At 52.8% G+C, this 27,614-nt stretch overlaps 5 protein-coding genes and 1 non-coding gene across 6 annotated transcripts; 2 read left to right on the forward strand and 4 right to left on the reverse strand.

Moving 5' to 3' along the window:
• Positions 1-520: 520 nt before the first annotated feature.
• Positions 521-2,546, reverse strand: COCSUDRAFT_15759 (putative pyruvate dehydrogenase e1 alpha subunit; the record flags this gene model as incomplete). Its single annotated transcript, XM_005647676.1, has 6 exons — positions 521-676; positions 859-1,038; positions 1,239-1,469; positions 1,674-1,781; positions 1,898-2,106; positions 2,231-2,546. The coding sequence occupies 6 exons, from the start codon at positions 2,544-2,546 to the stop codon at positions 521-523; spliced, it is 1,200 nt and encodes a 399-aa protein (XP_005647733.1).
• Positions 2,547-2,919: 373 nt separating this feature from the next.
• On the reverse strand, positions 2,920-2,999 carry COCSUDRAFT_t43. Its single transcript has one exon. It is a non-coding gene; the product is annotated as a tRNA-Leu (tRNA).
• Positions 3,000-3,354: 355 nt separating this feature from the next.
• COCSUDRAFT_63548 (Dehydrogenase, E1 component) lies at positions 3,355-5,280 on the reverse strand (the record flags this gene model as incomplete). The annotated part of the gene is made up of 6 exons (XM_005647677.1): positions 3,355-3,412; positions 3,605-3,690; positions 3,911-4,090; positions 4,383-4,613; positions 4,891-4,989; positions 5,167-5,280. 6 exons carry the CDS (start codon positions 5,278-5,280, stop codon positions 3,355-3,357), a joined length of 768 nt encoding a protein of 255 aa, XP_005647734.1.
• Positions 5,281-6,327: 1,047 nt separating this feature from the next.
• Positions 6,328-7,884, forward strand: COCSUDRAFT_53540 (hypothetical protein). Its single transcript, XM_005647678.1, has 6 exons — positions 6,328-6,444; positions 6,586-6,678; positions 6,800-6,920; positions 7,063-7,262; positions 7,397-7,476; positions 7,612-7,884. The coding sequence occupies exons 1-6, from the start codon at positions 6,369-6,371 to the stop codon at positions 7,717-7,719; spliced, it is 678 nt and encodes a 225-aa protein (XP_005647735.1). The 5' UTR covers positions 6,328-6,368; the 3' UTR covers positions 7,720-7,884.
• Positions 7,867-24,119, reverse strand: COCSUDRAFT_47537 (RNB-domain-containing protein; the record flags this gene model as incomplete). Its single annotated transcript, XM_005647679.1, has 31 exons — positions 7,867-8,859; positions 9,301-9,414; positions 9,831-9,952; positions 10,228-10,360; positions 10,719-10,901; positions 11,257-11,407; positions 11,578-11,614; positions 11,811-11,982; positions 12,488-12,627; positions 13,154-13,290; positions 13,631-13,816; positions 14,050-14,103; positions 14,227-14,263; positions 14,451-14,537; positions 15,129-15,225; positions 15,597-15,911; positions 16,334-16,550; positions 17,142-17,332; positions 17,989-18,180; positions 18,548-18,749; positions 19,143-19,313; positions 19,630-19,806; positions 20,173-20,411; positions 21,000-21,218; positions 21,525-21,659; positions 21,923-22,075; positions 22,355-22,540; positions 22,983-23,163; positions 23,362-23,519; positions 23,717-23,854; positions 24,066-24,119. The coding sequence occupies 31 exons, from the start codon at positions 24,117-24,119 to the stop codon at positions 8,638-8,640; spliced, it is 4,800 nt and encodes a 1,599-aa protein (XP_005647736.1). The 3' UTR covers positions 7,867-8,637.
• Positions 24,120-24,482: 363 nt separating this feature from the next.
• COCSUDRAFT_23819 (hypothetical protein) lies at positions 24,483-27,451 on the forward strand. Its single transcript, XM_005647680.1, has 6 exons — positions 24,483-24,836; positions 25,088-25,298; positions 25,634-25,908; positions 26,142-26,226; positions 26,374-26,592; positions 26,738-27,451. Exons 1-6 carry the CDS (start codon positions 24,664-24,666, stop codon positions 27,167-27,169), a joined length of 1,395 nt encoding a protein of 464 aa, XP_005647737.1. The 5' UTR covers positions 24,483-24,663; the 3' UTR covers positions 27,170-27,451.
• Positions 27,452-27,614: the final 163 nt, after the last annotated feature.

A 27,614-nucleotide genomic window follows, 5' to 3' on the forward strand; every position in this document is an offset into this window, starting at 1 on the left:
TCCTGGCTTGTGAGCATGCGATTGCTTCTGCAACGAGATGATCAGCTCATCTCAGATCTTGCACAATACCAGTGCAGCCATGGGTCTCTCTCAAGACTATTGGCGCCATTCTCGAGCTGCATACATGTATGTTGTACTCATCTGGATTAAAGTATGTTCAAAGAAATTGACAGCACAGCTGCATGCGGGGCGCAAATATTTAGAACCCAGTGGAGGCACAAAAGAATGATGAACCCACATATACAATCTGCTCGTTCACATGGGAGATCTGAATTTCAGAGTCTCTCGATAAGGTGCAGAGCCTGGCATGAAACTAGCACACTGATCAGGAAGCTATGGAAGTACTATCAGAAATACTGCTCCACTGTCGCTATAATGTGGCACAGAACATCACGTTCCAGAAACTCACAGACTTCCCTCTAGGCTAGAACGACCAACACATGACTATCTGCACCTATTGTCTATGGTACATGCGTAAAACTTGCTGTCTGATGGGTATTCTAGACTCAGCAGACTAAGATCACTTGGCAGAGCCTTCTGGCAACTGGATCTTGGGGCGCCCCATTTCCATGCCGCGCAGCTTGGCACCCAGGCCGTCCTTGTAGATGTTGAGCCACAAGTTCTCTATGGGCGGATATGCATCCTGCTTGGCCTGCTCAATCTGGTCAGCAACATCCTGCAGATACACAATTACACTTCATTCCTGTGCCCTCAGACTCCCTCCCACCAGTCGCTGTGATGTCCAAGCTTCATATGCTCTGCAGGTCCAGGGGCTACACAGAAAATCACTGTAGCTGTAAGTGGAAGCAGGAGCAACACAGCCAATCGAAGCATGCTCAGAGGCAAAGTGCCGCTCACCTTTTTGATGTCCTTTTCGATGCGTTTCAGCTCCCCAGAGTCTGCGAAGCTGTGCTCCTGCAGCAGGTTGCGCACATGCTCGATGGGGTCGCGCGCGCGGCGGATGCCCTGGATCTCATCACGTGTCCGGTACGTGCTGCCAGGGTCTGATATTGAATGGCCGTGGTACCGGTACGTGTCCTGCATGCAGACCACAGCTGCTGAAGCAAGCACCAATGATAGCCATGAACCGCAGGTTGCAAAGCACAATTGCGAGGAACCATCACACCTGGATTGATGACTATTAGTCACCTGCATCAAATTTCATCCTGTATCTTGTTGTCAGTGCCGGCATGCACTAAATGCACATTCATTGACTTAGGCGAGGAGGAAAGGCCCACCATTTCCAGCATCAAGGGTCCGTGCTGCAGCACATGCTGCTTGGCAAAGGCGGTGGCGCTCTTGACAGACAGGGCATCCATGCCGTCAACCCAGACCCCTGGAATATAATCCCCGCGAGTGTAGTACTGCGCGCTCTTTGACGCCCTCCGGTCGGACGTCCCCATTCCGTAGTGGTTGTTCTCGATCACAAAGATCACCGGCAGATCCCAGATCGCCGCCATGTTGTATGCCTGGTACCACGCAAGAAGAGAGTTGAGTTAATGGCATCCCATGACCAACAGATCAGCCAGCTCCTGAGAAGCTTAACTGTGCGTCACAGCGGTCAGAGCTGCCCCTATAGATGACAGCACAGGCTACTGGACATTTGAAAGCTTGCAGGAGGCATCCATGAGGCAGAATTATTTTAAGTAGATCGGTATTCTATGCAGAATCACCTCTGCGACCTGCCCCTGGTTGGCTGCTCCGTCTCCATACAGTGCAAGCGCCACGTGGCCATCTTTCCTTATCTTGTGCGCCAGACCCAAGCCAGCTCCCAATGGTATCTGTTGCACGGCAGCGCCACATTATTCACCCATCAGACACTGCCATCAGACACAGGCTTGAGTCTACGTTGTGACCTTGCAACGATGTCAACTTTGATTTAAAGGTGCAAACGTACATGGGTGCCGACAATGCCCTCTCCCCCATAGAAGTTGTGTTCCTTCTTGTACAGATGCATGCTGCCGCCCAAGCCCCTGGCAGCGCCAGTCTCCTTCCCCAGCAGCTCTGCTATCACCTCTCTCACCGTACCACCTCTGCCAAGGAATGTGCAGTGATCCCTGTAGCTCTGGATGATGCTGTCCTGGAAGGTCAAAGCTGCCTCCATGCCTGCACCAAGAGAAGATGTGTTTACTGCGTGCTTAACGATGATGGTGTTCTTCCAGTGCAATATCTGTAGCAGATTCATGAGGCGTGCATTAATTTTGGCAAAGGCAGATTCAATGAGCAGCACCTGTGGGGACTGCTTCCTGGCCATCTGCCAAGTGCAGGAAGCCACGAGCCAGCTTCTGCTTGTAAAGAAGGTCCGCGGCGAGCTCCATGCGCCGCATAGTGTACATGGTCTTAAACATGCCCAGCAGCTCGCCCTTGGATGTCTCCACCTCTGTTGGAGGGCCCTCATCCAGGCGGTGCAGCTTGTATGGGTTGACAGTCACCGTCACAGTCTCGTCATCCTCGACAGCCTCTGGAATAGCTGAGAAGGATCTTAGGCTTCCAGAACACCTTGCTGCCACTGACAGCTGCGCTGGCAGCCGCTTCAAGAGAGCCATCGTCGATTATAGGATGGCCGTTCTGGGCAAACTAGCCGTGCTTCCAGATATGTCACAACGCTCGCACACGCAGAGGTCACACAAACGCAACTTTCAAGACTGTGCTTGTTTCACCATCAAGGAAATGCCTGCAGCCTGGAGGAAGAGTGATGCATCATGAGATGGTACCAGCTTCCTCCAGACGGGAAGCTAGGCCTAGGCCCGTAGGGTCATATGCGATTCCCCTCAAAATCTTCAGACCTTGAAAATGCAAGTTGCTCAAAGGTGCAGGACTGGCAAGCTTGGTTGGGAAAGCCATGGTCGCATGACTCCAAAGAAGGGCATCAAATGAGAGAAAAGAACAAAAGGAAAGGGAAAAACAAAAAAGTATCCATGATGTCGGTGGGGTTCGAACCCACGCCCTTTCGGACTGGCGCCTAAAGCCAGCACCTTAGACCACTCGGTCACGACATCAGCGTCCCGTAGGACAGTACCAAATCGGAATTTTTCACAACACATGTACGTTAAATTTTTGTTTTAACTTCTCCTGTCCCTCAAGATTCAAAGATTGGAAACAAACTTTTGGTAAGACCTTCAGTATTACAGCTTCAGTGTCGGTTCCACACAGCAAACCCCTCAAACATCGCAGCCACTCCCTCCTTTGCTACATGTATAATATACATTGTATATCGTGCCTGCCGCACTCAACTTGAAGCGGCTGCAATTGCCGCCCTGTACATTATTCTGCCCGCACAGTTGCATGCGGCACTGATGAACATGCATTTGTCGCCTTGGTAGTGCAGTGCAGAGTGCTAAGTAGCCAGACAGGTTATGAAGGCAGCTGGATAAATCCGCGGCCCAGCTCAACATTACGCAGTTTGGCACCCCTGCACAACACAAAGAATGTGAATGCCATCACTTGCCGGTCTTAAACTTTCCTGCTCAGATTGCCAACCTGCATGCAGTTTTTGTCAAGGAAGTATGAGACTGTATAAAGCTGCACCACTTGCTGCCTATGCAAATGACTGCATGATCCATGCCAAGATGTTGAAATGAAGGGGGGAGACAGTGCAACCCACCAGCCCTTCTTGTAGACGAATTTCCACAGGTAGCACAGGGGCGGAGGGGGACTGCGCTTGGCTTCCTCCACCTCCTCTGTCACATGCTGCACATGCAGATCCAGATCCATTCAAATTCAAAATCATCATCACTTCTTTCAGACGCCATCACAGACTCTCAGCAAGGTGGCCGAATAACTTGCAGCACATGGCTTCTCACAGCTCTGACAAGACCGCGAGCTTGCGGCTCACTACTCAGACGCAAGAGCTCCAGCAATTGTAGATAGGGGGTGATTCGAGCTGAATTGGGATGTCATAAGAGAACACCTTCTTGATGTCGTTCTCAAGCCTCTTCAGCTCGTTGGAGTCTGCGAAGCTGTGCTCCTGGAGCAGGTTGCGCACGTGCTCGATGGGGTCACGCGCGCGGCGGATGCCCTGGATCTCATTGCGCGTCCGGTACGTGCTGCCGGGGTCTGAGATCGAGTGGCCGTGGTACCGGTACGTGTCCTGCTTGCAGACCACAGTGAGGAGCATCAATGAAACTGCACTCTCCTGACGCTACAGTCTTGAACGACAAGATGCCATGCCGTTCCAGATGTGTGCCTATGGCAGTACTGACTACACCACATTGATCTGAGCTAAGAGATGCACCATCTCTTGCAGCAGTCCAGGCCTGCTTCTTTTCGCACGGCACTTAACTAGACACAGGTAAGAGAGATGTGCGCAAGCAAGATTATGAACATTTCTGCTGAGGATTGCAAGACGGCCACCGTAAAAAAAACCTCAACAAGACGCACACCATTTCCAGGATGATGGGTCCGTGCTGCAGCGCATGCTGCTTGGCAAAGGCGGTGGCGGTCTTGACGGCCAGCGCGTCCATACCGTCCACCCAGACCCCTGGAATATAATCCCCGCGGGTGTAAAACTCGGTGTTCTTGGATGCACGCCGCGCGCTGGTGCCCATGCCAAACTGGTTGTTCTCGATGGTAAACACCACCGGCAGGTCCCACAGGGCCGCCATGTTGTAGGCCTGCATGCATGCGAGGAACAGCCGCTTATTCACCATCCTTTACGCACCGCATGCTTGTGCTCTGCTCCTCCACTGACAAACCACAGCAGGGATGTTTTCTGCTGAGATAAGGGAGATTCTTCATCACACATAAAGTTATAGCACTCCGATCGCACCACAGAAGCACAACATATTGCATTGCTTCCAACCAATAGGTCCTGGATCGACCACTGTTTATTTTCTTAGGGAGCAGCAGGTTGGGGAAAAGCAGATTATGTCAGCAACTTGCCTCGTAAACTTGGCCCTGGTTTGCAGCCCCGTCTCCATACAGCGTGAATGACACATGGCCATCCTTCCTGTACTTGTGCGCCAGCCCAATGCCTGCTCCAAGCGGAACCTGCAGAATAGAAGGAACGCACATCTTGCAATGTGACATGCCCCATAAAAACATGCAAATTCGATATGCTGAATTGATGAGACGCGCACAGAACTCTGGCGCCATTTTTAGAGACCAAGATGCAACGTGCTAGAGTGCCGCAATTGAAAAAAATGATGAGATGGAGGGGATCCTCACATGCGTCCCCACAATGCCGATCCCGCCATAGAAGTTGTGGTCCTTCTTATAGAGGTGCATGCTGCCGCCCAGGCCCTTGGAAGCCCCATCCACGCGGCCCAGCAGCTCTGCCATAACTTCCCTCACCTAAGGGGCCTAAACGCTTTCAGAGCTCCAGGCTGGCATGCATGATTACTTGCAGTTCTACGATAGGTGCAGATGAAAATTGAGATGTAGGATTTCTTATCCAGGTGTGGGAAAGAGACATAGGGAAGCACTGCACCGTGCCACCTCTGCCAATGAAGGTTGTGTGGTCTCTGTAGCTCTGGATGATGGAATCCTGCCAGGTAATAGCTGCCTCCATTCCTGTAGATCCCAAATCACAGTTACCACATTGGACATTTCTCTTCTTGCCAATTGGAGCTTGAACGAGGTTAAAGAGCACCGCTGAGATGCATTTGAAGTGCGAGAGAAATTGCACACAGCTGTGGGTTGATGAACCTGCAGGAATGGCTTCTTGGCCATCAGCAAGATGCAGGAAGCCTCGGATCAGCTTCTGCTTGTACATCAAGTCTGCAGCGAGCTCCATCCTGCAAGATACTTCGCTGAGTCATCAATCTGAACACCTTTCTATGTCTAGCGATCTCGCAACCCGAACCACATTCACTGCATCTGTTTGCAGAGCAAGATCTATTTGAGAATGTAGTGTCATGCCTTCGCATGGTCACCATAAGTCCTGAACATGTTCAGGAGCTCGCTCCTGGAAGTCTCGACTTCCTGGCTAGGGCCCTTCTCCAGCCTGTGCAATCTGAACGGATTCGTGTGCACACTGATCCTAGGATCATGTCCCTCGCTGGCTTGTGAGGGTGCATATGGCCTTTGTGCGACTTTCAGGCAATGTCCCGTGCAGGCGAGACTTCGACACCTCAGCAGCGAGGAGCACCTCGCCAAGGCCATCGATGAGACCTTTGACCCTCTATGATTACTTCAAGGCTTGTGAGTGCAGGGATTTTGGGATGTGCCTCTGAGCAAGTTTCCAAGAAAACCGACCCGATCCAAAAACGGAACACTTTCCGGTGTGGAGGTGGAATTACGGAACCGTTGCAAACTTACGACAATCCCAATTTCTTCCCCGGCAAAGTATGCAGAAAGAGGCTGCTTTCGATTGTCGGCTAAGTTTGGATTACTTTGGTGCTTTTCAATAGCCAAGACTCAAACGCATCATGTACAAAAGGCAGGATTGGCTCCACTTGCAAGGCCAGCATAGCTCCGGAAGCAGCAGTTCTGATGACGAAACAGGTGAGAGCTTCAACGATCAACAGCATGTATATTATTTGTGGGTGCTCTTGTATATGATGCGAGAATGCAAGGTTTGATCTCAGTGTACAAAGCCGCCTGAGCCTTTTCTCCAAGCTCCAATAATTTGATGCTGTATCGCAGATGCTGGATCGGATCAAAGCGAAGACGAGTCAGAGAATAGTCAAGAAGAGGCCTCGCAGAGCGACGGGGAGAATGTAGAAGTAGAGCAAGCAGGTACTGGTCACCTAGCCTTGTCTATTGTTCGATCTGCTACCTTTGCACTCACAAAAGGGGATACACGCATCTGATTCTCTGCTCCAAATACGTTGATGGACTTTTTGTATGCTTGCTGCAGACGATGAAGGTCCGCCCGCACATCGGCTGCAGGACCTATCTGAAGACGACTTTGACAGCAATGCAGAGACGAGCTCTCCCGAGGATGCAGAAGCAAAAGAGAAGCTGGCAGAGCAGAAGAAGTAAGTGCGACTTAGAACAGTGCCAGACCTTACGATCTTTCAGGATGCATGGCCATCTTCTGTATGCTGCAAGCTCCTGCCATGTGCTTTGCACATCAAAGACAGGGCAGACTGGTGTTAAGATCTGATAACAACACTGCAGGAATTGGTTGGAAGCTCCCAAGGCTGAGCAAGTGAAAGGGCGAGCCTTGACCTGCATGGTGTGCAAAGGGACCCTGCTCCTCAATGGGGCATCTCTCAAGCTTCACATCACTTCCAAGAGGCATCAGAAGCAGCTCAAGCTTTTCAGCATGTACTTGGATCCCATCTGCTTTGCTGAGAACCCGGATGAGGACAGCTCAGGTAAACATCAGAGATTATCAAGATTGACTCTCAAAACTCAGCTTTTGCACGATTTCATGCAGGTCTGCATGCTGTGAGCTATCGCACTGGTATGTGCTTCATTAGCTTAACACTGCTGTACGATAATGTTGTAGATGCAGAGACGCATGCGGAGAGAGCAGTCAGGATAGCACAGCAGGCAAGCGCTCTGAAGGAAGGGCAGACTGCATCCAAGGTCCGTTTCTATACCTTTTTTCTGCTAAAAGTCTCTTCTGGGAGATGAGGGGCAGATGGTATCAGACACCTCTGGATCATCAGAGAAGTGCATTTGACAGGCAGTGATGATAACATTGCCTTTTGCAAATTGTAGGAGAGGAAAAGGAAACGTTACAACGCTGAAGCTGGCAAGAAGCGGAAGGGAAAGAGACCAGGAAAAAGGCAGCGGGCGCAGCTGAGCACAGCAAAAGTGCAAGACTGAGTGTTGTGTTTAGCAAGCCAATTCCTGTGAGAGCTTTGAAATTTCAGCTTTCATTCAACGAATGTGAATCTTTAACTGGATGTACCAGCTTTAAGCTAAAATTGGTTGAAGAGTTCAACTGTGCACTGAGCCCTGAAAGCATGTTGTGAGGTGTTGATGCGTTACAATCTCTCTACAGCCAATCAATATCATTAGGTCCCACCCACACCCAGGAACTTGTAGGCAGCAATGCCTCAGGGCAGGCTGGGAATTCATAAACAATACATTGGCGAGCATGCAGCCAGTTACATGGTAGTAACTTGTGCAGGTCCCACACGATTGCCACTCGTTCATAGCTATACTCCAACAAAATCTGTAGGATCTCCTGGCAGGATCTCCCGGTGACAGGGTCTTTGCACATTCATAATTTACTGGCTGCAGAACTAGTCCGCATATCATATGATAGATAATGGGTTGCAACTAAGTGATGTGCCTCACATCACGTCAACGCTACAGGAAGCCGTGTCACTCCATGCAATGGCAGGAGGTTTCTCCTGTACGGAGACGATCATCAATAGGCCATGTTCAACGCAAATCATCAGCAACAAAGCTGTCATATGTTCATCCTCTTGACAGGACACGGCACATCACATTGTCCACAAATCCCAATCCAGCCGGCGGTGCCTGTGAACCCAGCTTGCCAGTGCCAGCAATCTGTGGCAGCTCGCACAACCTTAGCATGCCTGCTCAAACTTTTCAAAACCGTCACAGCGCATGAGACAGCGCACAGCACACCACACATCATATCTTGGGGAACTAAGCTACACCGTCACAACGCGTAGTGTTGGTTCCGACAGCAGAGAGCCTTTCATTATTGCGTCACAGGCACTCTGGGAACCGTTTTGGTCTCTGCCGCGCAGGCTGCCGAGCCTGCGTGGCTCAGGCGATGGGCTTGTGCTTGGGGAATTGCACGTCCACATCCATGGAGGCGCGGGGGGTGCCCTTGGGGGTGGTCATGGGGGTGGTGAGGGGGGTCGACGCGTTGAGGTGGGGCTTCTCGGGGTCCCACATGCGGTACTCCATGAATCCGCGCAGGTCGGCCGGCTTCTTGATGCGCGCCACGCCCAGCCGGAACGCCTCCTCTGCCACTGCAGTCGCCACCTGCAATGGCCCACACAGTGTTCTTGATATTATCTACTGTATTCTCAGGAGGGTAAGGGGTACACGGGCCGGTGAGAGGTGCATGCTGCCAGGTCAAGTTGCTGGTGCAATGGTGCAGTATTGTCAAGCATCAGATTGGCGCCTTGACCTCTCAGCAGGCACCACTGAATATAGGGCCTTGTGATTTAGGATTAGGACAAACGCAAAGGTCTGCATTGCTCATGCAAGCAGAAATTCCTGGAACCCATTGCACAGGAAATAACTCGCTGAAATTAACGCGGCGCATTTGGTATTGACTTTTGTGTGACGCGGAGTCCCACACGTGTCTTGCTGCACAGTAAATCGAAGCGGACACAGTATGCAGAGTCCATGTCACACAAAAGACAGAACAGGGCACAATGCCCAGCAGGGACATTCTTCAGCCATGGATTGAGTGCGCACCGTGGCGGCGCAGGCGCGCAGGTCCTTGGCCTCTGGGTAGATCTGCCCCTGCTCGATCTGCTCCGGCGTCACAAAGTCCGCCACCGCGCGAGCCGCTGCCAGCATCATCTCATCCTGTGCCCAAGAGATTTTCATCAGCCCAAACAAAGGCACCTTGTCTTGCTTGGATCTGGCGAGTCCAACAAGGGGCAGGATTCTGGCAGCCACTGCCTGCAGCTTGTCTGCAGGACCCACCTTGCCTCTTGGCGGGAAAAGCGTGTAACAATAATAACAACTATAAACGAAGGCACCAGCACTGCTCCTGTCGCAGCATCTCTTGGTCAAATTTTAAACTGCCCAGCGATACCTCAACATGCATTTTAGCCAGAGGAGACGGTGCGAAAAGTGTGTCTGTCCCAATGCAACCATTTTCTTGGATGTAGACCAGCGTTTGCTCCATCCACCACGGCCAACATGCCCGCTAAGATGGGGTGGTATGAGGGAGAGCATGTGTACATAGCTTGAATAATCATTGATTGCGACTGGGGCACCTTGATAGTCTTGGCCTTGCACATGACGGCGCCGAAGCCGACGCCCGGGAAGATGAAGAAGTTGTTGCCCTGCCCCGGCTTGAACTCCTTGCCGTTGTAGCAGTAGGGATCTGACGGCGAACCTGTCAGCAGTCAGCAATTTAGAACACTCGTACAACCGCCAAAATACATCTCGAGTGAGATTATTGCTGCAGCGACACACGCAAACAAAGTCAAGTGGCTGCTGATTATACGTTCTGAAGCGCAATGCCATCTGCACCAAGCACATAGAACATGCAAATCTGGCAGCTGCAACGTTCTAGGCCCTGCCGTACCTCAGACAATGGTGCCAGGTGGGCCGTTAGCAGGGCTTCAGTACGTGTCACACAACAGAGAGACGAGTTCAGTAAGGGCAAACCTGAGGCGAAGATGGCCCTGCCGTGGCTCCACTCGTAGGCGTTGGGCGCAGTGATCTCCGCCTTGGAGGAGGGGTTGGACAGGGGGAAGATCAGTGGGTGCTCCACATACTTGCACATCTCCTCAATGTCCTCCTGGGGCAATAAAATAACACAGCATGATTGAATCTTTGCATGTCTGGCCACTTGAGCCTTGGTGTTCCCCATGAGATTAATGAGACAACATAAAACATGCTTGCGCATGTGCAGTACTGTTGTTACAGGCACGAAAGTGCCCGGCATACTCCAGCACGCTTCTGATCATACAGACCAGAACACAACGCAATATGGCCAGAAGTGCTCAAGTATGCCGAGCAGTTCATCTGAATTTGACAGGGGCACCGAAACCAAACCATGAAGGCCCGTCACATGCATGCCATGAAAGAAGCACATGTGTCTCATGCTGGCATGACAGGTAGCAGCCCATGCAAGTCCCCAGGGTGCCAAAGCACACCTTTTTGAAGGAGGGCCCGGCGCCTGAGAGGCCGATGAGGGCGTGGGGCTTGACATGGGCGATGATGTCCTTGAGGTCCTTGAGCGGGGGGTCATCGTCGCGCGCCATCTGCTGCTTGTGCGAGGGCAGCTTGTCGCCGCGCTTCTTGGTGATCAGGCCCTTGCTGTCCACCATAAAGATGTGCTGCAGACGCAAGCACATAGTTTAGCACCACTACGGTACTCACCAAGGACGTGGCATGACAGTATCTGGCAGCTGCACCGAGCTCAAAATGAAGACATATTGTCCAAGCCTACACCTAGCAAGTAATTGCAAATTTCTCGGATTTGAAGCTGCAAACTTCATGGATGGATGCAGTCAGAAACAGAACATCTACATGACTGGCACACGCAACCCCTCAACTGACTATCGACCTTCTTCAGTGACCAACGCTGTGCGATGAAAGGCTGCACTAATATGATTGTAGCAGGCAAAGGGCGCATGATAGGCGCATCCGTGCACCCGCAAAGCAAGGGTCACGCAGACAAGAATATGGCACCTTCTTGGCTTCCTCGAAGGTCAGGCCGGCCTCCTTGACGAGCAGCTGTGCTATCATGGTGGCCACGCCCACCGCAGAGCTGCCCGCGCCGTAGAACACAATGCGCGCATCCTTCAGGGGCGTTCCCTGTGCCTTCATGCCATTGATGAACCTGCACCATGCCATCATGATATTCTCAACAAGTGCGCAGTGTGCAGCAAGTGCATTGTACAACCAAAAGGTATAGGAGGACCAGTAGCCGACTTCTCTACAGATGCAGGGTGTCGACAAGCAGAAGAATAGAGAGACAATAAAGATGGCATTGTAAGAGCATTTGCTTACCCAGCTGTGACAACTGCACCGGTCCCCTGGATGTCATCTGCATGTGGCAAACCATACAAATGTCAGCCATGAACTTCACAGTCAACAGTGCCTACTATGAAGGTTTGCCTGTGAAGCAGGCATGCGACTAAGTCAATGCAGTGCCAGCATCAGAGCAGGCAGGAGGTCTATAATATATGATTGCAATGGCAGGGCTCTGGTACAAAAGGCAGTGCATGAGCCAGAGGGTGCACCATTGAAGCAGAGGAACTTCTCGCGGAAGCGCTCAAGGATGGCGAAGGCCTTGTCGGTCTGGAAGTCCTCGAATTGGATGAGGCAGTCCGGCCACTTGTCCTTGGCCGCCAGGCAGAATTCCTCCACCACCGCCATGTGCTCCTCCCCGCTCAGCCGCTGCTTCTTATTGCCCTGTTTCGCAGCGCGCGCACATCCCGTTACTCATGTTTCGGAGATCTCAGGGCTCTCATACAAATGACTCATGTTTCGGAGATCTCAGGGCTCTCATACAAATGACTGCAGCTGTCATTTGCAGCTGCACATGGCAGCATTGGTAGGGGAATCATGCAGCTAAAGTTCTCCTGTGCCTGTTGAGGATCATGCATGCATGCAGGTGCTGAGCATCTCCTTTGTCCAGGATCCGCCACCAGCGCACGAGAACAAGAGCTGCATCCCAGTCAGCATCAGTATATGTCCAAAAAGGCCTTCATATGCCAGACTAGCAGAAGAGATTGCCTGCGTTATATTATCTATTGCAGGCTCAAGCCCACCCCTTTGCGCAGAGACAGCCAACAGGCCAGAGGGATCAAAGGTGCAATCCCAGCCGTCAAAGGCCGGCAACAATTGACTTGTCTCTTGTCGGTCCTCAAGGTAAGTTTACACTGGGAGAATGGATGAGTACAGAAGTGGAGCGCACCAGATAAGTGTTGTCCTCCAGGAGCTCCTTGTTGTCGGTGCCCACATCCAGCTGTGCAGGCAGCGAGTGCTCTGGGTGGAAGCCGCCAGCCGCCACATACAGTTGGATCTTGCCGACGGGAATCCCCATGCCGTTGGTGCCTGCACAAACGAAAAACGAGTGGCTGAACACTTCACTAATCCGATTTATATCTGAGCAACCTTGCATGCCAGCAAATGCGGAAGCAGAGTTCCAAAACATTTTGAGGGCTCAAAGGTATTCTGAGATTTGTGAAGCACATTTTGCATGTTCACGCAATGTGTCAGGATACCCTTCAAGCCTCAGAAGTGTTCTGGTTGCCAGATCGCGCAACAGAAGCAACCCCAACACACCACCCATCCACACAATCTTGGATATTTTAAATGCAGCTTCGCAGCCGATTAACGTGTCCTGGTCGCCACATCGGGTGACAGGAGTTTTGTCCAACGCATCAAAGGTACCAATCTTGCAGATCTCAACGCAGCTTGGGAGCCGAGTGAAGACTTCTGAGTTAGCAAATTGCGCAATGGGTGCAAACCCCAACGCACCGAGGTACCGATCTTGCAAAAGTCAATAAAGCTTGGGAGCCCGAGTGAAGACTGGTTTCTGGATTTCGTAAATTATGCGACATGACACCTAAGAACTCACCCAGGTCGCCGAGGCCGAGAATGCGGCCGCCGTCGGTGACGACGATGATCTGGACGTTGTGGGAGGGCCAGTTGTCGCAGATCTCCCGGTAGCGTCCGCGCTGGTTGAAGCCGTCAAAGTACATCCCCAACGCTTGCCTGCCACCGCTTGAGCATTCCGATTCACAATGTCTCTGTTCCCAAACGCCCGGCGCATGCAGTGATCATAGCATGGGGGCATGCATATGGTTTTGCACTTGCAATGTCGCGCAAACCCAGTCCAAGACATTCATGGCACATGACAGCCATTCTTGTACCCTGCTTGCAAATGCCTGGTGCTGCATCATGCCTGCATGCATCTGCCTCCAAGTGCACAATGTGCGTGATGCAGCAGCTTGAGGCTGCTCCTCAGTATTCACAGATGCATGCAAGGGTGCGCCAGTGTGTCATGCATAATGCATGCGTGACAACAAGACAGCTGGGTCTGGGATTTGATAACCTGTAGATGCGGTCAAATTTCTGGCAGGCTTCGCCGACAGTGGGGGTGTACACCACTGGGGCCAGGTCAGCCACGTTTCGGATGAGCACATAGTACAGCAGCGTCACATTGGTCGCCGCCAGCTGTGACAGCAGCTCGTACTTCTCCAGGCCTGTGCGGCACTCCGAGTTGAGCTGCAGCATCACCCTGCGCACCAGAGGAACACCTGCTTGCTCTGCACGGGGACACGCATGCATATGCCCAAGCCCATGACAGGAACAAAGAGTCACCGTGGAAAGCCATGGAAGATATCAATAAGATACACGCCCAGCATTGTGGAGAACAGAAGACACAGATTCCATTGAGCAGCTTTGCAGGTGCCAGCTTCAGTGCAGCTTCTGGTGCTTCCATCAGGCTTGCGATTCCAATGAGTGGCGCACCTCTCTGCCTGCAGCTCAATGGGCTCCACAGCCGGTGGCAGAAGCCCCTCAAGCCTGAGACACAAGAGACGAATTGAGGAGTGGAAAGTTACAGGCCAATCATATGGCTTGTTTCACCAAACGCATGCTCCTTGAAGCCTCATAGTTTGACAATGTGCGGAGGTGGAAAGCACTCACTTCTTCCTTCTGCGCTCTTCGGGTGTGAAGTTTGTGCCTGTCGCCAGCCACGCCAGTCAGATTGGACGCAAATGTATTGAAAAAATTCTTGAAAGCCCCAGAAAAAGTGTCAACCTCCCCAATGCATCACGACAGGAGAACCCTCTCAAGTGCAGGTTGCGTAATTGATGTAGGGTTGTAGTTCCAACAGAAGGTCCGAGCGGATAGTGAGGATGTGTCTCCACCTCTGTTGAGGAAAGGGTTCCATATTAGGGGAGCTGCGCCAAGTTCCTCAGAGCTCTTGAACGCCTTGGTTCTGGTGGCCGCAGCACCTGTAGAAGTACAGATTAGAGTAATTTGAGCATTTGTGGGGGGCAATATACCATCCCGTTGCTGAAAAATTTGCCCCATCACACATGTTACTAGGCAGTGACTGGGTGTTCTCAGATGAATTCTTCATCTTTAATTTGTTTGTTGATTGAAGAGAGATACCAAAAATGTGTAGGACAATGCGACAAGCACAGATTGTGATACAAGTGCAGATGGTTATTCCCACGGACGTGCACAATAATGCTCCAAATTCTAGGTCTTCGGTTGATATGTCTCACCCGGCTCACAAACATCAGCCTTCGGGCCATCGCTTGTTCCAGAGCGAATAACCAGCTCTTCGATCTTGCTCATGAGGGACATCTTACTACAGGCTCACCCCAGATGGGGATTCAAATGCTAGGCTTGTCACTCTTTATCGTGCACAGCAAGTGTTACCAGCAATCTCTTGTAGAGCAGTTATTCTATATCTCACAAGGTTAAGGTGCGCTAACAAGACAACTGATACTCCAGCAAACTTTATCTGGTATTACAAGAGCAGAGATGCGACCTCGTGACCGCAAGCGTCACTGAAGGGAATGCCTAATCTGGCGCACGCCATGCATGCAAACCATCGATACGTCCAACACCCGAATCTACCGAGAGACCATCACAGCGCCTGAGGCGGGCACTGAAGATCACGCAAAATGTTGTCTGCAACGCACAACGGCTGCAAGAAAATTGCATGTCTACTCAAGGCGCCCTGTTCCGGCCGCGCCGAGGGACAGATTTAGTATCTACTAAATTACCTCCCACCTACTTAGTAGATCTCGATTTCCGCCCACTGCAGTGGCAGCTACTAGCTCATGAGTGTAGTACAGCGTAGTACGGTGGCTTGCTCAATACATAGATGTCACCGAAGTCGCCTGGGCCAAGTCCAGCAACACGGCATGCCAACATTCAACGAGATCACTGCAAGGCATCCGTTGCACGGTGTTGAGCATCAAGCACATGACAACCAGGCCTTCAATGGTACCGGTAGCGCCTTTCAACCAGTCTTATCCAGCGCCCACATGCATCTACACCTGGGCCTGCTCTGAGGCGGGGAGCAGAGCTCGGTCAACCAGCTGTAGCAGTAACTGCCGCCGCCTGCCAGTCCCCTCCACCACACTTATCTGCACCGCCGACTTGTCAAACACAGTGAAGCGGCGGCTGCCGTCCTTGGACACCACCGTTTGCTTCTCCTCATCCAAAGTGTACTCGTCATCTGCCTTCTTATCCTGCGCGCTAGTGGATGCGCCAACGTTCTGCCGCTGCTGCTCCTTTGCCTTGCTGGTCAGGTAGACTGGGCCCTCGATGCCGTACTTGGGGACAAACACCACCAGCCCATTCGCCTTCACCTGCAGGACCAGACCAGAAATCAGCAGTCTAACAGTGTCCTCAATTTAAATAACATAGCCCCCAGGTATTTGCCTTAAACCAACAACCAACCAAGGATTATTTCCCTTTTTTAGGGGAAAGGGGTCTCACTATACTCTTAATTGATGCCTGCCATGGAGGTATTGCAAGTGCAAGATTATTAAGGAATGGCTGCCTTGCGGTGCAGAGTGTTCAATGCACAAAATAATTCTGCTTTATCTCTGTGAGGCAGCTCTTCCTTTCATGACTCGCGCTGGCATTGCCCCCATATTGGTATATCATACTCTTTAAACAAAACAGACTTGGTATTCTACGGCAAGACAAGGCTGTGCAGCACAAGAAAAGACAAAGCTGCAAAGTTAGATCACTTCAATCATGGCACATTCTGGGGATGATCAAGCACCTTGGTGATGCGCGCATCGGCGATGACGGTGCGGTCCTTGAAGAAGATGAGGGTGTGCAGCTCCACGCTGGCGCGGCCGGCCATCTGAGCGTTGCGGTGGCGCAAGTTTATGTTGTCCGCCAGCGCCGCCAGCTTCTCCCGGTCGCGCGCGTCCTCCGGCAGCCGGTTTAGATTCAGCGCCGCCGCCAGCAGCCGGTGCACCACAACATCCGCATACCTGCCCAGTACAACCGACACCTCTCAACACTTCCCTTATCTCCAACAAGTTCTCATATCCAGTGCAATGCCAACCTTTGGACATCTCAGAAATTTTGCTGAGTTCCTTCATCCAGTGCAACGCACACGTCTCAACACTTCAGGAATTTCCCTAAATTCTTACATCCAGTGCAATGCACACCCCTCGACACTTCAGTGACTTCACAGAATTCTTTTGCATGTATAGACTGTGGTATGTTCCTCCGTCCCGTCCACATCCGTCCCGTCCACATGGAATGGCAAGGATTCAAGGCCTCTCTTAAGTCTGGCTGGCCGGCACATTCCAGCAACAACCTCAAAAACAGTTGACAAGGAAGATCGTGCTTTTGTCGAGAAGCACAAGGAGGGAAGCATAATTCCCCAATATGTAGCTGGCTGCATGTGGCAGCAGAAGGGCACCTTGCAAGCCTACAATGCAAGCTGAACCTCTTGCACATTCGGCTGCCTGCAACGTACACCGCGAGTACCAAATGCAGCCTACGGGAAAAGCTCTTTGTGGAAGAACTTTCAGCATGTCAGCGCAGGTTGAGTGCTGCAGAGCTGGAGGCGGCACCTGCGGATAGGGGAGGTGAAGTGGGTGTAGAGGGGCGCGGCCAGGCCATAATGGTGGTACTCCGGGGGCGCGAAGTCGCCGGAGCCTATGTAGACTGCCTGAGTCATGCAGCGAGTCGCCATGATGCGCACGAGCTTGTTGAAGTACGCATCCTCGCTCCTCACCGCCTGGTCCAACGACTCCGCCAGCGCCTGTGCCCATTTGCAGTTTTCAGAGCTATTAGGGCTTTACGCTATGCAGTCAACCATGCCTGTGTCTGCATGTTGCTCATTTGTTGCTTGCATGTATGCTGAGCAACAGTGACCCGAATCATCAGTGCGTGTGCCAGCTCGCTGTTGCAAGGCCTCGAGTCACGGTCATCTGGGTAGGCCTTCTCATTGTGGGCCACCGGGTCCAGCTGCTTGGGGATGCGCGGGTCCTCAACGAGAAGGCCTACCCAGATGACTGTGACGCGAGGCCTTTCAACAGCGAGCTGGCACACGCACTCATGATTCGGGTCACAGTTGCTTGGTTTCGGAGAAGGTGCATCGCCGTGGTCTTGAGCAAAAGCAGAGCCTTTGGTGGAAAAGGCATGCTTTGCCGGACATGTTCCAGTGTTGCTGACGATAGGTTCCCTGCTGAGCCACCCTTGCTGCGCGTGTTCTAGGCAGGCTATCATACGTTTCAAATTGTGCTCTCTCCACCCCTCATCTGAACGATTGTGGCCATGCAAGCTGGCGATTGGCGCAAGCTGGTGAGGCACATCTTCGTCACAATGCTGCATCTTCAACATGACTTCTAAGCAGGTCTTCAGCAGGCTTTGAGCCAAAGAGCGATGCAGGGGACTGCATAATGCGCAAGGGCAGACCTTGGACGTTGAGATGTCGATGGTGAAGCCGGCAGCGGTTGCAGCGCGCAGCAGCGGCTCGAACTGCCGTGGCGGCGGCACCGCATGGCGCCTGAGCAGCGTGCAGGCGGCAAAGGCTGCGAGCGTGTGCTGCGCCACTGTGATGTTGGCTAGAAGCATCATCTCCTCCACCATCTGGTTCGCCTCCCTCACCTGCAGCGATTAATCAACCCTTGTGTCTTTCAGACGAGCGCAGAATAGGAAGCGCGGCTGCCCATGACAGTCTCCAGATGGTTTTTTTTTTGCGGAAGATGCTAATCAAGACAGATTGTTTTTTTCGCGCAGAACATTGCTGCCAGGCACCTCGATGCCACCATAGCGATGGAAATTATATGACAAGATCCGGTGCTACGATAGCATAGAGACAGATGGGAGCATTGTCTAATGTGACATTATGTCTCGCTCTGACAAGACACGAGAGCAAAAAATTCCACCCTAAGAGTAATCTATGAGGTGATGCACAAAAATTGCAAGATTGCCGCAAGATGTGGGCACAGGGACGCGCCTGGTACATGCCGACGTCCAGGGGGTCGTGCGTCTCAGTATCGATTTCGAATTTGACTTCCGGGGACGCCAGCTGCAGCGCGCCAGCCTCGGCGCGCCGCCGCCGCAAGATCCTCGCGATCGCGTTCATCTTGCGCAGATTCACGCTCAGCTCGTCGTGCAGCCTCTCATCGTCGATGCGCGACTGCGCCTCCGCATATGTCAGCGCCGCCCGGCTCCTGCGAGCAAACCCAAAACCCATGACACTGCATCCTTGGTATACCGCTGATCTTGGTGCGATGATTTCTTGCTTGGACATTTGACATGAGCAGACGGACATTTGACATTAGCAGACGTGGAACAACCGCGCAAGAGCCAGTCAAACGATTTGCTCCAGGCGTGTAGCAGGAAATATTTCCAGAATGTGCCAGTGAGAAAGTGCAGCATGGGGTGCTCTGGCCATCCCTAACAAATTCATGTATTGAAGCCGAGCGCACGCTCGTTCTGAACTCCAAAAAACGAGACATGCTGGCAAAATATTTCTGTAACTTCCTCAACTGTGAAGCTTTGAGATGTGAAAGCCTAAATCTTGGACCTCAAAATTAGACATGCTGGGAGCTGTTTGGGCTCACTTGATGACGGATTTGGTGAAGCGCACGCCGACGGTGCGCACGTCGGGCGTCATCTCCCACAGCACAGAGAAGGCCAGGCGCTCGACGTCCGCTCGCAGGCTGCAGATGTCTTCTGTCAGCGGCTTGGGCAGCATGTCTATCCGCCGCTGCACCAGGTACGTCGTCGTAGACCTGGCACACAAAAAGTCGCACAGGATTTAGAATCTGAGGAACCACTCAGCAGAAGTCCCATGTTGGCAAGGTCTCCGCTCTTTGCAGCCCTTCAGAGAGCACGGCAATGCAGCTCAAATGCACTGCACTGCAAGCCTCGCGCAGGAACTGCAAAGAGGGGCAAACCCGTACAACATGCGGCAACTGCGTGAGATTCCTCATCAAGTAACGCTTTTATTGTGCGTACATTCTAGCTCTCAAGCAAGCCTCTGAGGGTGCTCAATGGAACTGAGGTGATCAAGTGCATTGCCAGGCAGGAAAGATGCAAGGGTGGGACCTGGAGGCCGCTTCAACATCCATGGCGGTGCCTGAGTGGAGGAAGTGGGTGACATCAGCGATGTGCACGCCCAGTTCCAGGTTGCCGTTGGGCAATTCGCGAATGTGCAGCGCATCGTCAATGTCCTTGCAGCCGGGTGGGTCCACGCTGCAGATGGGCAGGTGCCGCAGGTCCTCCCTGCACATGCGCGCACATGCCCTTTGAGCGTGGCATCACCGGCGCCGCCCTTGAACTACATCTATATGCTTGACCTCCCCTGATATCTCTGGGTGAACATCTCCCTCTAGGGGCTCACAGGAATGACCCAGCCATTGAAAAATGCCAGTCTGAAAGCATGGCAAAAAAGAGGGCCAGGGGCTGCTCTGCTTCATTGCTGAGGCCTAGCAGGGGCCTTTCAATGTTCCAAAGAGCTATGGGAGCTATGCTAAACGGGAGCTATGCTAAACGGGAGCGGCAGTAATGTACGAAGAGGCTCATTGATTCAACACATCCAGTAACAAGCAAACTTGTCGAATTACGGTACTTCAAGGACAGCTGTTTCACCTGTTGGGGTCATCGATGTCCCCTTGAGTGACGCTCCAGGGCAGCGGGGGCACGCATGCATGCACGGCGGGCGTGAAGGGGCTGGTGTTGATGTCATTCTCCAGCAGCAGCACCTCGGTCTCTGTGTCGCGGTCCCCGATGGGCCCCAGCGTGCACACGTAGTGGCCGGCCGGGTAGGCGCTGTCCGGCTCCCAGCCGTCTATCGCCACCACTATGCGCTTGTCTGCCAGCGTGGCCGCCTGGAAAGAGAACAGGCAGGTGTCACATGAAGTTCGTGCATGGAAAGAGCCGAGCCTTTTCAGGCAGCACTGGGTGTGTCTGTTGTCAAGCAAGGCATGGCACAACAGCAGGCAGGTGTCACATGAAGTACATGCATCGCAGGAGAAGGAATGCTCTAGGCATCACTGGATGTATTTGTTCTCGTGCAAGGCATGGCAAATCCACAAGAGCAGGCAAGTGTCACATGATGGACATGCATGGCAACGAAAGGGAATGCTCTAAGAAACTATAATCGCATCAGGCCTCATGCTAGAAATGGACAAATCCACAAGAGGAGGCATGTCTCAAATGGTGGATATGCATGATGGGACAAGACACTTTTCAGGAAGAATTAAAAAAAGCTCTGCTCAATAACAGACATGGCAGAGGTGAGAGAAGTAGCTCAGGATTCATGATGCTTTCTTGTCCCATTCCTTGTCCCACTGCTCAGGAAGCCTGGTCTTGATATCTGTAAGATACGGAGTTGAGAAGTAGGAATACAACCTTTGCGCACTCTCTTCACAAAACACACTGCATGCAGCCAGGAAGGGTAGGAAAGTGGCGATTACCTGGCGGGTGTGTATGCGGATGAAGGGGAACTTGCGCTCTATGGGGCAGAACAGCATGTTGGCGCCGCCTCTGCGCGCGCCCCGGCCCGGCTGATCCGGCATGAGACTGCCGGCATACCCCCTTGTCCTCCAGTTGCGCCGGATTATTCCCACTACCTTCCCAGTCGGCCGCTTCTCCCCGCTGCTGGCCGCGTCGCCGTAGTGCTCCCCGGGAGCCACCTGCACGTGCGCAACAAGTTGCTGGTGGGGTCTTTTGTCACAGTTTAATAATGCGCCCAAGCCTCGGGACTTCTCACAAACTTGCGCTGCATGTCCCTAGAGACTACTGTACGCAAACGGTACTAAAAAAAGGTCCAAGATATAGGACTAAAGAACTAAAAGAACAATGTGTTTGGTGGTCTGAACAATCTGAAGGTCGGAATGTCCTCCACCTTCTCATGCAATGAAACATATCATTGACATGTGGTCATCGAGGACACCCTGACCTACAATTCACCAAAATGAAGAACCACGACATTTCCACACCTGAGGTGCCATGCCTGCGCCATCTTGGTCCCGGGCCAGATCCTCAGTTTCCGCTGAGTCAGCGTCCTCATCAGCATCAGTCATCGCAGCGTCTGCCGCATCCTCTGGACCACGCAACCGCGCACTCGCACCCACCTGCATGCACATGCCGCCACATGTCTCATGACCAACTTCCATAATCTTTTCAGCTCTCTGACCCCTGCAGCTCCTTCCAAAACATGACAACGTCACCAGATAAGTCAATACTTCTTGCCATTGGCATCTACAGGAGACCTATAACCTGTAGGATGCTATCAAGACAGCGATTCAAGAGGCCCACCTGGGTCAGTATTGGGGGTACCAGTAACATGTAGAATTGCAGACATGGGCTTGATTCTGCAGAGTGTCTTAGAGCGCACCCATTGGTCTTCTGGTAGGAGCTCCACTGCGACAATGTCCCCTTCCAGCGCGCGGTTCATGGCAGTGCGGCCGGCAATCAGAATGTCCTGCCCCACGCTCTCAGAGCCCACATAGCCCTCATAAGGGTTGAACCTGTTCACCCTCAGTGACCCCTGCACAACAGAACACAGCCCATCAAAAGGATGCAGCCAGGGATGGGAGATGCACTGTATTGGCAACCCCATGTGCACATATCTTCCAGATTAGTACAGCACCTTCCTGCACGAGAATATGTTCTTCTGCAAGAAAACGCTCTACCAACCAGGAGGGAATACACACAGCACTGCTCAACTACATAGCTGCTCAGAGCTCACACAAGGAAGGCATGCCCAGAAGAAGGAAAGAAACAGAAGTTTAAGACCTCCTGTGTACTGGTGGCCAGGGTGTAGCACCTGGTGGAGCGTGCCAGCCTTGATGCCGGCAGTGATGCTGCTCATGGGCCGGTGGTCCTCGTAGATGCGCTTGCGCTTGACAGACCTGCCAGCGCCAGTATCTATCTCCATCCCCTCCTCGCCATTCGCTTCCCCTGCCACCAGATCCGCCAGCTCGGGCTGATCTGTCAGGCCCCTTGCGTACGCCTGCATGTCACCCAGCACTCTGTAAGTTTTAACCGTTCAATCAAATGAATGCTTGTGACTCTTACGGTCACACTGCACTGCACTGCTGCACTGCTGATCAAGGCCGTGAACATGTACATGTCATCAGGCTATTATTGTACCTTTTCTATGGCCATTTATATTCCTAAACCTGGGACTTGGCAAGTCCCTGTAGATCTACTATGTCTGATCAAAGACACATGCATCCATTGCTAGTCTCATTGTTGAGTGGCTGAGCACTGCACCCAATGAGCACACAGCATATGGCAGTGGTCTAGGACACTTCTCAAAAGCAGGAACCAATGTCTCCATCAGGAGACAAATACTGCCAATACATCACTCATTGAAAGTGAATAAGGGGCCGGACATGCAAGTCAGACAGGGTGGCGAAGGCAGGGAGGGCTCAGGAGGATGAGGGGCGCACATGCACGCTGAGAGCCTTGATGCCCTCGATTGCTGCTTTCTGGCGGTTGTCCACATCGTTGGAGAGCATAATGATGGGCATGGTGGGCGCCCTGCGCATGTACCAGGCTGTCGCCACCCTGATGGCCCTGTCATTTCTGTCGTTCGGGCTCTCGCTGACATCTGCCTTTATGTACGTCTCCCTGCAAACCACAACATACTGCAATAGACACCAAGTTGTGCAGGCACAGATCCGCGCCCACATGTAAGACGAGAGCTGGATTTGCCTTGGAGTCTGGGTGCCTGCTTGAAGCCACAACGGCAGTAAATGAAGGAAATGCGTGCATAGAGGCTAGGAGTATGGATGCACGCGTGAAGTAATTAATTCTGGGCTTTCTCACCTGTGGTGGTCGTTGACAAAGACGAAGAAGCGCTTGGAAGGGGAGTCGATGAGGGCTCGCAGGCGCTGGTAGGCAGAGGCGTTGCGGTGGCGCACCTCCTCCAGCACAGTGCCCAGAATGATCACATCCGCAATTGCTGCATGCTCCAAAAAGTCCATCTGCACGCAGTCATGGCGACAGCACTCCTCAGAACATGTCATACATACTCATTGATGAACGCCTTCTATCAGGTTCTTGACTGAGCTTTGGCCAAGTCATCTGTGAATATTCTTCCTTCTAAAGGAGCAACAGGTATTCAATCACAGGTGATGGGACTCTGGCCATTCTTGTGAAAGGGACTGTGGTAGGGGGGCACCTGGCTGAGGGCCACATTGGTGTCCACGACAAGGTACTGCTTGGCATCGGCTGCGAGCTTGTTGGAGGCTGCATCTGACTCGGGGTCTAAGGGCGTGCCACTCCAGATGTCATCTCGCAGGTAGTGCTCCTTGTTCACCTGAAGCAGACGGCTGGGACTCTTGGCTGGACGTCCAATGATGCAGGCGATATATCATGCATTCAAATATAGCCTCTGCAACGATAGCTCCCCATGATAGAGATGCCAGATGATCGAAATGGCAGCGCCGAATGCAACTCCAAGGAGGGATTCTTGTAAGCCAGCAGTCACTTTCACTTAGTACGATCTGATAAGCGACATGGCTACGTACCTGGACAGTCTTCCCCTTTTTGGTCAACTTGATGAACTTCTTATGCTGGAGCATTGTGATGAGTGGATTTTCACGTTGCCATATTTTGGATGCTGGTTGGACGGCTCATATTACTCAATTGTACTATGCATTCCTAGCTTCTGTTCGGGATCTGCGAGCAAGAATCGCAGATCATCAAAGGTATTGAGGTCCTGAGATATTTGTTATTGCGAACAGTGTCAAAGTGCACACTGCAACGTTCCGACATCGCCTTTCGGAAAATTGTGGAAACGCCGTCGTCCTGACGTAATGCTCCCCAGCGCAACCATGATGTGAATTTCCACAAGTCATGCAGCACAAAATAATCGCGAATAGGCAGAGTCTTTTGTATTGTCTGTGAAGAGGTTTGTAGCTTTGTTCAATCTTCTCAGCACAGCAGGACTAAATAGTCCAGAAAGGTAGATCTCAAAGGGCTTTCGGTGCTCAGGAAAGCATCAAATACGAGATCGGGAATTAAGTAATATTCAAAGAAAGATCAACGAAAAGCATGCAGTAGAACCCAGAAGCCATCAATTGCAGAGAGGTATCTCAGAAAACATAAGAGCTTGGACAAACAGAGATGGCTTCTAATCTTGACGAAGTGGGAGAGAGGTCGGACTTTCCTATAGTCTGTGAGACATGCTTAGGCCCGAATCCATATGTGAGGATGCAGAGGATAGAGTTTGGAGGGGAGTGCCACATCTCTGGCCGCCCATACACTGTCTTCCGATGGCGCCCAGGCAACGATGCACGGTATGTCTTCTATCCCAAAGGTCTAATATATTTTGCATGTTGATGTGCTTCCATCCTGAGACGTCTACCTCTTCGCCCATCACACCTGTGTGATCGCCAGGTAGCTTGTGCTGAAGAGATACCTTACGTGTGACCTTTTGCCAGTGCTGGCGTGTGCAAAATAGAATTGCTGTACGATAGTCGTGACCTCCCCACCTTTACCACAGCTTAAGCCTCTTACTATGTCAATTCACACTGTTGTTCTCCTGCAGGTACAAGAAGACCATCATCTGCCAGGAGGTGGCCAAGGCGAAGAATGTGTGCCAGGTGTGCCTGCTGGACCTGGACTACAGCATCCCGGTGCAGGCCAGGGATGCTGCGCTGGGAATAGAGGACGAGGTGCTGCCAGAGAGCGATGTGGGCAAGGAGTTTAAACTGAAGGAGCTGGAGAACGCAGGCACCTTGGATTCATCATACTCAAAGGTGAGCCCTGCTGCCTCCTCAGCTTGCCACATCTCATCCTCATGTGCTTTCCAGGGGATCTGCATAGCAATCAGCGCACGTGCATATCCCCTTGGTTGCACAGGCGGATGGGCTGTTGCAAGTTGAACAGGGAATGTCTAGTATGTCATTGCATGGTCCTGAGAAACGTGTCAACTGCTGACTGTGCATAGGCGCAGGAGACTTCCCAAGCAATTGCCTTGAATGTATCACAAGATATGCTCAGATAACAAGAAGGGGGTTGCATTTGTTGTAATTGACGTTATCAAGTCCTTCAAGCACTTGCTGACAAATCTGTTCTGCTTGCGCTGCCGCAGACGCAGGCAAACGACAAGATCCTGAAGATGCAGCGCACGACGCCGTACTACAAGCGCAACCGCGCGCCCATCTGCTCCTTCTTTGTGAAGGGCGAGTGCAAGCGCGGAGCCGAGTGCCCCTACCGCCACGAGATGCCCACCACAGGGCCCCTGGCCGAGCAGAACATCAAGGACCGCTATTACGGAGTCAACGACCCTGTGGCCAACAAGATGCTTGCGCGCGTGGACGCCATGCCCAAGATCGAGGCGCCTGAGGACCGTGAGATCAAGACACTGTGAGCCCCCAGTCCCTCCCTGCCCTTTCCAAGGCCATGAGCCAATTACTCTGTTGCGCAGCAGAAGTAGAGCGTTGTGGTATTTCTTGCAATTGGAGGCAGCCTAGGGCCAGATGCAGAGAAAGGTGCTGAGCAGACTCGTCTGCATGGCTCCAAGGAGGGTGAATTGCTCGCTGATTATTACTGTTGCGGTGTTGGGATATAGTCTGACAGTAAGCCTGTCTGGCATGCAGGTATGTGGGGGGCTTGGCGCCAGAGGTGGAGGACCAGGACTTGAGGGACCACTTCTACCCCTACGGAGAGATCTCCAGCATAAAGGTGGGCATCGTCCCCCTGCCATCCACCTTATCACTTGCTGGGTTTACTGACTTGCTGTCCAGGTACACATGGGTGGGCACTGGTCAGCTACAGAAGGCACCACATGGCTGGAGAGTACGTGAACTTGACGCTGGCTTTGTTGCGCAGATCCTGTCGGCGCGGCACTGCGCGTTTGTGACGTACGCGACGCGGCCGGCGGCGGAGCGGGCGGCGCAGGAGCTGCAGCACAAGCTGATCGTGCGCGGCCAGCGCGCCAAGCTCATGTGGGGCAAGCCGCAGGAGAAGAGGACGCTTGAGTACCAGGACGGGATGGCGCCACCGGAGGGGGGTCCCCAGCCACCGCCCATGTCCATGCTTCCACCGCAGGTCTGTGACATTCTCACTCCCCTCCACTCTTGCTGTCCTGATTGTTTTCCTCGCTTCTCTTCTTATCTCAAGAGTGTGAAGTGGTGATGGTTTAATGTGAATGTTTCCAAGTTGCTGAGCTGACGGTTGTGGTTCTGGTGTGCAGGTGGCGATGCAGATGGGCGGAGCGGTGCCGTTCGGGGCGCCACCGGGCCCCAACTTCTTCAACCTGCCGCCGGGAGGCGCACCGGGGCAGCTCTACCCCTCCATGGATCCCTCGCAGGCCGGCACGCGCGCGCAGCGCGACGGCGGCGCCCCCGGCGAGGCCGGCCCGTCCTCCAAGCGCACGCGGGGCCCTGAGGGTGGCTACATGCCGGGCCCGGGCTTCTATGGGCCGCCGCCGGGGGCTGCAGGGTTCCCCTCGGGGCCCGGCCGCGGCGGCGCGATGCTGCCGCCATGGGCCGGCGGGGCCGGCCCGGGCGGCTTTGGTGGTGGCCCGCGGCCCCCGCCTGGGTGGCGGCCGGGGGGACCGCCCCCCGCAGGCGTGCCGATGGCGGCCGGGGGGCCGGCAGCCGCGCCCAGCGCCGACGGCAGCTGATTAGTGCTGTTTTGAGGGCATGTCTGCCCTTTTGCATCGTTGCTGCACACAATTGTGGCATGCGGGCAGCTGCAGAATGTTGGGCATGAACAGAGAGAAGTGCAGTGGCAAGGATTATGTCCATTTGATCTGGGACAGATGCGACAGTCCTGTGATCACATCTCTACTGCGGTGGTATATGAGCAGGTTTGAGTTATAGAGAGGACGGAGTCTTCTTTGATCAAGAACTCTGCTAGGTATTTGCACATGCTTGAGCTCTCACTGTAAATTTGATTAAAGAGCATTCTTTTCGAGCTATTCAGCATCACAACTCTGCTGCAGGATAGACTTTGCAGAGTACACATTTCGATTTGAATTGGAGCATGAAGGAGAGCAGCTTCCCTGCCACCGAAAGTTTTTGACCATGAACATGTGCTCACATGCCACGATGCAGCTTACATATATT

Source organism: Coccomyxa subellipsoidea (assembly GCF_000258705.1).
Source record: "Coccomyxa subellipsoidea C-169, whole genome shotgun sequence".
Classification (NCBI taxonomy): Eukaryota; Viridiplantae; Chlorophyta; class Trebouxiophyceae; family Coccomyxaceae; genus Coccomyxa; species Coccomyxa subellipsoidea.

What these genes read in the sequence shown, in the direction of transcription:
- COCSUDRAFT_23819 (XM_005647680.1), top strand. Translation starts at nt 24,664, where the DNA reads ATGGCTTCTAATCTTGACGAAGTGGGAGAGAGGTCGGACTTTCCTATA. An exon ending in GACCGTGAGATCAAGACACT is followed by an intron (nt 25,909 to 26,141) that starts GTGAGCCCCCAG and finishes TCTGGCATGCAG; the next exon opens with GTATGTGGGGGGCTTGGCGC. An exon ending in GAGAGATCTCCAGCATAAAG is followed by an intron (nt 26,227 to 26,373) that starts GTGGGCATCGTC and finishes TTTGTTGCGCAG; the next exon opens with ATCCTGTCGGCGCGGCACTG.
- COCSUDRAFT_53540 (XM_005647678.1), top strand. Translation starts at nt 6,369, where the DNA reads ATGTACAAAAGGCAGGATTGGCTCCACTTGCAAGGCCAGCATAGCTCC. An exon ending in CAGTTCTGATGACGAAACAG is followed by an intron (nt 6,445 to 6,585) that starts GTGAGAGCTTCA and finishes GCTGTATCGCAG; the next exon opens with ATGCTGGATCGGATCAAAGC. An exon ending in TGTAGAAGTAGAGCAAGCAG is followed by an intron (nt 6,679 to 6,799) that starts GTACTGGTCACC and finishes TGCTTGCTGCAG; the next exon opens with ACGATGAAGGTCCGCCCGCA.